This window comes from Myxocyprinus asiaticus, chromosome 5, assembly GCF_019703515.2.
Source record: "Myxocyprinus asiaticus isolate MX2 ecotype Aquarium Trade chromosome 5, UBuf_Myxa_2, whole genome shotgun sequence".
Taxonomy (NCBI): domain Eukaryota; kingdom Metazoa; phylum Chordata; class Actinopteri; order Cypriniformes; family Catostomidae; genus Myxocyprinus; species Myxocyprinus asiaticus.
Window position 1 is genome coordinate 56388992 of NC_059348.1, and position 9442 is coordinate 56398433.

General features: G+C 40.2%; 1 protein-coding gene across 3 annotated transcripts in view; it reads left to right on the forward strand.

Moving 5' to 3' along the window:
* The window catches only part of LOC127441364 (cold-inducible RNA-binding protein B-like), a 5608-nt gene extending 1519 nt beyond the window's left edge, over positions 1-4089 (forward strand). The window contains exons 4-8 of one of the 3 annotated variants that reach the window (XM_051698694.1): positions 4-157; positions 269-404; positions 519-574; positions 1194-3722; positions 3810-4089. In XM_051698694.1, the coding sequence (XP_051554654.1) occupies positions 4-157; positions 269-404; positions 519-574; positions 1194-1207 (360 nt within the window). In that variant the 3' untranslated portion in view covers positions 1208-3722; positions 3810-4089. The remainder of the gene's footprint in view (positions 1-3; positions 158-268; positions 405-518; positions 575-1193; positions 3723-3809) is intronic. The other 2 variants (XM_051698695.1, XM_051698696.1) reach the window with 2 other exon arrangements.
* Positions 4090-9442: the final 5353 nt, after the last annotated feature.

Below are 9442 nucleotides of genomic sequence, written 5' to 3' on the forward strand. Positions count from 1 at the left end.
CAGTCTGTTGATGGCCGGACGATCCGTGTGGATGAAGCTGGTAAGGGTGGCGGCGGACGATCGGGTGGTGGCTCCTACAGGGGTGGTGGTGGTGGAGGAGGAGGAAGAGGAGGTGGAGGATTCTTCAGAGGAGGGCGAGGAAGAGGAGGTCCGAGAGGTGAGCAGCTTGAATGTGCAATTGTGTGAAAAGATCTTCACTGTTTATCTTGACTCCAGTAATGAGAGTTTGTGAATTCTTAATATTATAATGTCGTCCCGTCCTTTTAAGGTGGTGGTGGTGGTGGCTACGGCGGTGGTGACCGTAGTTACGGAGGGGATCGGAGCTATGGCGGCGGCGGAGGATACAAAAGCGGAGGTGGAGGCGGGTACTCTTCCGGAGGGGGCGGCGGCTACAGCCGAGACCGGTGAGTGATGACCACTGATCAAGTGTGACTGCGTGCTTTTGAGTATAGATTATACAGCATCTGTTTGCATTCTTGTGTCGTTGTCAACGTGGTTGTTTGTGTGTTCTCTTGCAGGGGTTCAGGTTATGGTGATCGGGGCGGGTCTTACAGAGATGGCTATGATAGTTATGGTATGTAATAGCCTCTACTGCTCTACAATCCCCATACAAGCATATAGACTGCCCTTGTTTACAACGTAGAGCGGCGAAACACGTTTTTCAAGAGTTCCTAGAACCGTTTCGGCAAAATACCATTTTAGATGTTTTTTTATTTTTTTTTTAGTTTTATGCATAAGTTGGGGAACATTTTAAATCCAAAACAAACAAAGTGTGCCGTTTTAAAGGCAAAGGGCACGTTCAAGACCAGTTATCATTTTGAATGTGGGTTTCTTTTATTTTATTTTTCTGTTAAATGGCCAAACGCTTGTGCTCGGTCTCATTAAATGGCAGCCTTCCATCTTTGCTGAGGTGAAATATCCAAAGCAGGACAGCGGGCGTCAATACACACACCTAACCATTTCCTTTAATTAGCGGAATGATGTCCGCTCCCAAACGAGTCTTATTGCTCTCTCACACACTCCTCAATCACTCGCAGCCATTCAGTGCTCAGATGACCCCTGGCCCTCTCCCTAGCGTGTTTTCCCCATATGTTTTCACATGTCTTGATTGGATCAGCGGGTTAGCGAGGGAGTGTCTGTGTTAAACCCTGTTGAGATTCTTCCGTGTCCTCATGTGTGATATTCCTCCTCAGCTGCTCAAGACTAAACCCAAGACACGACACATCACTGGCTGAACTTTCTAAAGACTGCTGTCTCTCCCTCTCTGTCTCACTCTCTCTCTCTCTGTCCCTCTCTCTCTCTCTCTCTCTCTATCTTATATCAAGTACTCTTAAAGGGGGGAAAATGCCATTTTATCTTCATTGGCTGTGGATGTTATCACTTTGGAAGAGAAGCAAATTTGTTCCTCTTCTGCACAATGAGTCTCATTGATACCTCATTAAAAAAAAAAAAAAAAAAACGTTAAATTTGCGAATGCTGACCAAACCTTGTCTGTTGCTGTTGGTATCGGTCCTGCCGAGATTTAATTTGCTTTTATGGGGAGTGTGGAGTATCTTTGGTGTGATTTAACCTCCTCTTAGGCTCTTTTGTATTTTATATTTGTTTCTTTGTCATTTTATTTGTAAGCATCTGTTACAAGTACAACTAGTTCTTTGCACCAGCACGGTGCGTTACGTCAACGGAGCTGCTGTTTTTTTTTTTTTTTTATTAAATAAAAGGCTCCTTATTTTAAAAGCTGTAAGGGGATCTATTGTCCATGTCCAGTATCCAAAAAGTGAATTCCTTGCAGACTGGTGACGGCTGCGCAGCTGGAGTGGGCAGACACTGGCGCAGATGTGCTAATTCTCGCTCCGCCTGAGGTATCTGTCTCCGCTCCATGCCTGCATTTTAAACTGTGTGTTGATGTAATAATGGACTCTTGACAAAATCCATTAATCAATTACTTGAAAGAGAAGCAGAAATTGTTAACAGTACACTCCAGAACTGAGAAGAAGACTTGTGCTCTTGTGTTCTTTGTATGAAGATTTGACTCCTTTTGTTTTAATTCTTTTGTTTGCTGATCCATTTTTGGCTTCATGGAGCTCATTAAACGAAACCATTTGTTCAAATGCTCTGAATCCTGTTTGTGCCTTTCAAAAATCTACAAGATGGGAAGTTTTTCTTTCAGCATCAGTGTGAATCTCCTAAACTCATTTTCACCCCCAAACCAATAGAGAAAAATTAATTTGCATTAAAAAAAAATAAATAAAAAAAAAAACGAACTTTTAAGGACATTATTTTGTCCTTTTTCATGACCATTAATGGCACAGTTTATTATTAAAAATTATGCATGTAAAAATGCAAGCAGTCTTAATTTGAATGGTTGTAAATATAGGCTTCATTTTCTTCATGCACAAGATTTCCTTAATTTTTCAAAAATCTGAAATGTGACCTGGCATCATATTTTACTGAGATTCACCCATAAAGGGTTGATTGTACGATTAGCTGTAGAAGAGACTTGTGTAGCGAGTAGATGCATGTAAAGATAACTTATTGAAAAAGACAAAGACTACTGATGTTCTACCAGAAGAATGAAGCTCCGGCCCACTCCAGACATTAAAACCTGGTGCAGTCTCCATGAAAGTTCAATCCGCCATTACTGTAACGCATGCCGTTTAATGTAGCTCAAGAGTGGACCGTTTTGAGAGTTACAATATTTAATATATTCTTAGTCCTTGGTCCATGCTGACATTAGTGGTGGATTTTAAATACTGCTCTTAAAGTAGTGCAAAAAATGTTCTGTTTGTGTTTTAAACCCTATAGAACACACACACGCACACACACAACACATTATTGCAGTAAATTTGCTCAATTAGCCATTGCATATTTTTGAGATGGGAACCACTAGCATTTGAAAAATATACCAAAGGTTTTCAGAATCAGACTTTACCCCTGAACGCCAACATTAGGGCACCTAACCCCTAGTGCATTAGTGTAATTAAGGGAATAACCCTCAGTAGTAAGCTAATCCAGCACCATTCTTAATCCTTGAGTTGAACCAAAAACCCAGAAAGAGCTGAAAGAAATGCTTCGTTGAATCCAAGCGCTCTGCTACTGTAAAGAGTGGAGTGTCTGTCCTCAAACGGGTCCTGGAGCATCAAGCGTTGCATCTACAGAAGTGATTCCTGTTGGCTGCTCTGTCTCGGGGCTAGTTCAGTAGCCCTGTGTCGGTGAGGTAAACTTCATTTGCTCTCCTGTTCACACTCAGTTTTACCTGTTGCTTTCTCAGATACTTAAGTTGCTCACCACCGTCGCAGATGTTAAATATAGTTTGTCACATCTGCATGGTGCCTGTCGCCTGCCCCCCCCCACCCAAGCGTTGACATTGGGCGCCAAATCCTGAGAGTTAAATTTCCAGGCCACCTATTGCACTCTCTATGCATTTTAGAATAACCAATCTCCGTTGTTTGCTCGACCTAGTCCTGGGAGTTTGTCACGTGCCCTGTTCAGCTCATTTCCTTTTCGAGAATCAATTTGTAAAACACATTGTTACTAGTACAAACTGCGTATGACCAAAGAGAACACCTATTCTGTAATACTTACTTGTTAGTCCTGTCTTTATTAGTAATTTATTTTTCAATTTTGTTCATTTGATCTGTTTAGGTTAATTTCCTGGTGAAGCTGCCGTGTGCGTCTGACGTTTGAGGCCTGTTGCGTATTCATTCCTAGAAGTGAATTGTGAGGTTTGTATTGGCAGAATTAGTTTGTGGAATTTACAGTCGCTCTTAAAATGTGATGTTTGACTGTTTTTATCGTTGTCGTGTTTTCAGGTGTGTGCTGGTGGAAGGTCTTTCCTCCACAGATGGAAATTCAGTGATGGAGCGGCTGTTAAAGCTTGTACTGATGGAGAAACCGCTTCATTCTGGCCACTTGTCATTTAGCACATTTATAACTCAATCTGTGGTGCAGAATGATGCTCAGTTCATCCAACAGATTTAAATGTGACGTTTGAGGTTTAAAGTTGTCGGCCATTCCTTGTCAACATTGGAAGCACATTTGTCACAAGATTGAGTATTTTATAATAAACAATAAAATCTCTGAAAAGTTCAACCCACTCTGTTGTTTATATTCTGTATATCAGATGCAGTTTAGTTCAATCTGTGATGTCTAAAAACATTACAGCAGTTGAAACAGGAGGCGATCACAGTTCAACAATACAATCAGTCCCAAGAAACCTCAAGTTCAGCTCGTATCTCTTCTGAATGTCGTACGGCAGGAAGTGTGAGCCGTGGAAACTCCGAGCGCATCGCTTTGGTGTGATCAGACAGACGAGATCTGCTGGACGGATTCCATCTGAACTCGATTCATCGGCGTCCCATCCTGCAGTTAGACAGAAGAACATTGAAGGGTTCATAAGAGGGAGAACAGGAGCGTTCTTGCTCTTTTCGAACTCAAAACTTAGGAATAAAAACAGGGTTCCCACACCTTATGCATTTCCATAAAAATCATTTTATAGATAGGTGTTAACTTCATACACTTTTATGTCTTTAGGAGTTGACTTTTTTTTAAGTGACATTTCAGCATCATTATGTTAAATGATGATCTCATTAAACTGAATTGGAGACTGTTCATCAGGTCTTCGTCTTTATGTGTAGATTTGACTGTTTTGACCTTGACTCAATATTAAACTATGAAAAATGACTTCTATCAAACATCACGTCTGTCCCTATAGTTGTGACATCATTTCCAGCACACCAAATAATTCCCCCTAATACAGTTTTGTCTAAAGTTAGTGTACTTGATAACCAAGTGGACAAAAGTGTCAGTGAAGAGCATACTTGAGATGAAATATGAGACTAAACAAAGACAAGAAGATTTTGATCAATCAAGCTGTAATGTTGCTATATTAAGCAAAAAGTACAAATATATTATTTAATAGTTTGTATATAAAATATGCAGTTCTATTAAACACAATACAGAATTTGAGATGTGCTGGAAATGAACTTTCATGACATACACTAGTGGTTAAAAGTTTGGAATAATGTACAGATTTTGCTCTTATGGAACTAAATTGGTACTTTAATTCACCAAAGTGGCATTCAACTGATCACAATGTATAGTCAGGACATTAATAACGTGATAAATTACTATTACAATTTGAAAAAAATGTTCAGATCTTCTTAAACTTCTTCAAAGCTTTCTCATGAAAAAATCCTCCACGTGCAGCAATGACAGCTTTGCAGATCCTTGTTATTCTAGCTGTCAGTTTGTCCAGATACTCAGGTGACATTTCACCCCACACTTCCTGTAGCACTTGCCATAGATGTGACTGTCTTGTCGGGCACTTCTCACGCACCTTACAGTCTAGCTGATCCCACAAAAGCTCAATGGGGTTAAGATCCATAACACTCTTTTCCAATGATCTGTTGTCCAATGTCCGTGTTTCTTTGCCCACTCGAACCTTTTCTTTTTGTGTTTCTGTTTCAAAAGTGGCTTTTTCTTTGCAATTCTTCCCATAAGGCCTGCACCCCTGAGTCTTCTCTTTACTGTTGTACATGAAACTGGTGTTGAGCGGGTAGAATTCAATGAAGCTGTCAGCTGAGGACATGTGAGGCGTCTATTTCTCAAACTTTGGTGAATGAAAGTACCAATTTCCTTCCGAAACAGCAAAATCTGTACATTATTCAGAACTTTTGGCCGTCAGTGTAAATCTCCTGTGATGCATGAACACACACTGTTGGACATTGTTAATAGACAAATTAAATCAACTAGTGAGAGTGTGGACGCTTTGATACTCCACTCGCAAACACACGTAAATGTCGCGCACATGCCAGTCCGATGCAGCCGTTGTGATCCGGTCCACAGACCACCAGCACAGTCGGCTGTCGTTTCTCCGGAGAGTCCAGTGTAAAATGTCTACGAGACCACATCAAACTCAAAAAAGTTCTGGATATTGTTTTTATTATAAGTGAAATAAACAGCACACCTTGGTGATGGCAATCGCACACGCTTGTCTCAATATCTCCGTCAGCTGTTGACGTCTGAAGCGATAGTCCCTTAGCAACTCCGTCTCCATGGCTTCTGCCTCCTCTTTACTGTGAAAAATTGACAACATAATCAAGAAATAAATAGTGAGATGAACTCTAAAAATATACTAATTACTCCAATAATTGACTGGAATGAGAGATCTGTGAAATTAAGATAAATTGAAATCCAACACAGCAGCAAACAGAAATAAAGGAATATTCTGAGGTCAATACAAGTTAAGATCAATCGACAGCATTTGTGGCGTAATATTGATTACCACAATAATATATTTAGGAACGTCCCTCCTTTTCTTTAAAAAAGCAAAAATAGGGGGCCTGGGTAGCTCAGCGAGTATTGACGCTGACTATCACCCCTGGAGTCACGAGTTTGAATCCAGGGCATGCTGAGTGACTCCAGCCAGGTCTCCTAAGCAACCAAATTGGCCCGGTTGCTAGGGAGGGTAGAGTCACATGGGGTAACCTCCTCGTGGTCGCTATAATGTGGTTCTCGCTCTCGGTGGGGTGCGTGGTGAGTTGTGCGTGGATGCCGCGGAGAATAGCGTGAAGCCTCCACACGCGCTACGTCTCAATGGTAACACGCTCAACAAGTCACGTGATAAGATGCGTGGATTGACGGTCTCAGACGCGGAGGCAACTGAGATTCGTCCTCCACCACCCGGATTGAGGCGAGTCACTACGCCACCATGAGGACTTAGAGCACATTGGGAATTGGGCATTAAAAATTGGGGAGAAAAAAGGGAGAGAGAAAAAAAAAGTAACAATTAAATAAAAAGTTATTTTCTATGAAAAGTAAAGCATTACGTTACTTTTGCGTTACTTTTTTCTCACAGCCACTTTCTCATCTGCTATGCTATGCATTGCATAAAAGAGACATTACAGATCATGCTAGCTACTGTACAACACTCATGTCAAAACAACATACTAAACAAACAGATATTTAGAAAGTAGGTCTTCACGTCATATTTATAATAAAGAATCAATAACATGAATATGCATGATTTGTTTTTCCATCAACATGGCAGCCTATATGAATAATGAAGAATAACCGCTGTCTTACCTAAAGCAGTAAAGTCCAACACTTGAACCTGCATCATATATGCCATCATGTGCTGTGCCCATCGACAATGCCAGAGTCAACTTCAGATGTTCTTCAGAAGTCAGGATAAAATTCAGGATGCAGTCTAACATGTTCAAGGAATAAGGCTGATGGTTAAATGAATATTTTTCACTTAAGTCATCTCATTGCACGCATGTTTTGAGTTGATCCACGGTGACAGAAGCCACAACCTCAAAGAAGCATGTTGATAAAACTTGGAATCGTTTTTAATGTTACCAAAATGTCAAGAAAATGGTTTGTTTCATGAATCAAACTGCTTGTTTATTATAAAACAAAAATGTAGAATATTTTTTATAGACTAAGACATTTTCTCTGCATACACAATCAATGTAGAACGTTGCTCGGAGCCACTGATCCAGAGTCAGCTTTTCTCATCTCATTCCCCCATTCATGGGGAGCTGTGACATGGAGCAGTTCGGCTGCACAAATCAGTGAATTGAGTGAGTATTTCACCCTGTCCAGTGGAAGATTAGTCTCATAATCCCTCTGCCTAAACACGTTTACTGCTTTTTTAATGCAGTGTGTATTAACATATGAACCAATCGTGTCTCACTCAACCGAATGTTGACCTCATATTACACTAAAACACTAAATGCACATGCACGTTAGCGAGTTGATTGACAGGCGATGTCTGTATCTAAAAGATGATTGGCTCTTTTACCTGCAAGGCGGGACTTCCTTTCTACAGCCATTGACTGTTGGGTGCTAGAGCTTCCCATTCATTTAAACAGAAGTGACTTGTCTTTGTTAAATAGTCTCTGGTCTCACACTCTGTAGAACTAAAATTCCCATCATGCACTACGTCTCCTCCCGAAAATTTGCAAACTTTTACTCCTGATTGCTCGCAATACAGGGACAGTTGAAGTGTACAAAAGCAACACGTTACTTTATTTAAAAGTGACTCTGATATTATGGTCTAAAATGAAAAATATTGCATTATTTTACTCGTTACTCGTTAAAAAAGTAATCTGATTACGTAATGCACTTTACTTTTATCGCATTACCCCTGACACTGATAATAGTCATGTTTATATTCTATCTCATGGACGAGACTGAATCCAGCTTCGCCAGCTTCTTATTCAGTAAACGGATTGCGGTGCTTAAATTCTTCTTCACCACTACACAACTCAATTTCTGGTGAGTAAAATCTGAATATTTACTCCCCAGTGGCTAAAAGCAGACATTTTTGTTGCAAAGCGCAAATTTTGTTGTATATGCAAGTGATTTACTGGTAATGCAGAGGTCTGGAGGGTCAGTAAATTGATAGCAGCAAAAGAAAAACTCCTGTTTTTCAACAAAGTCATTTTCAAGGCAAGTCAGTCCACTCTTTGGTCATCTTTAGAACGCTCCCGGGCAGCTATTTTTCCATGTAAACAAGCAATATAAAAGTGCAGCTCCTATCTATGGTACTTGAATGAGGAAAGACTGAAATCTCCAAAATGTTATTCAAGATTATGATCAAAGAACATTTTAAAATCAGCAGTAAAATATGACAACAGTGGTATCGTAAATTCTGCTTCTTTAGCTTAGATCACACTAACAACTCGACAAAAGCTTTACAAGTTCACCTGCTATCATTTACTTCCACGTTCCAAACCTGGATATGTTCCTATCAAATGTTTATTCAGTACGCTATCGCCATTCCCACTGTCACTATTCCTGACTGCCTCACACAGATTCCACTGTCTCAACTACCAGTTATATTCAGTGCAGCAGCAGTTCTGGAGTCAGTGGCTATTGGGGGCTTAGCCCAGACCTCTGTGGAGATATATGAGGCCATCATTTGATGACATATTGAAATATAATACACTTTATTATAAAAGTTTAAATGTTACATTTGTGAGGTGTCATTTATATAATAAAACTTTAAATATTACTGAAACTAAAAATAAAATGTCCTACTAACTTTTGCCTCAGATACGCTGCTCAAAGATCAGAAATTGCATGCTTTTAATATAATAATGCACTCAGCCGTATAGTGTATGAATTCTCAGTGTAGTATCATCCCAAATGGAACACTGAAGTATTTGCTTTATATTGCTTTATCCTGTTAGCCAACATCAGTTCAACACTTGTATCTCAAATAACGTTCATATTCACACAGCGTGTGGTGATGGTGAAGCATTCAGCTCACATTTATAAGGTGCTGTGTTCACTGAAGTTTCACTAGTTGCTACATTCTTCATTACCTGCAACACAGGTAACTCCGCCCCTTCCGCTGCGTAGAGCAAGCCACGAGCACTGTGTTGAAAGTTTTATGTACACAAATGTACATTTTCTGACCAGAAACCCATTTTGA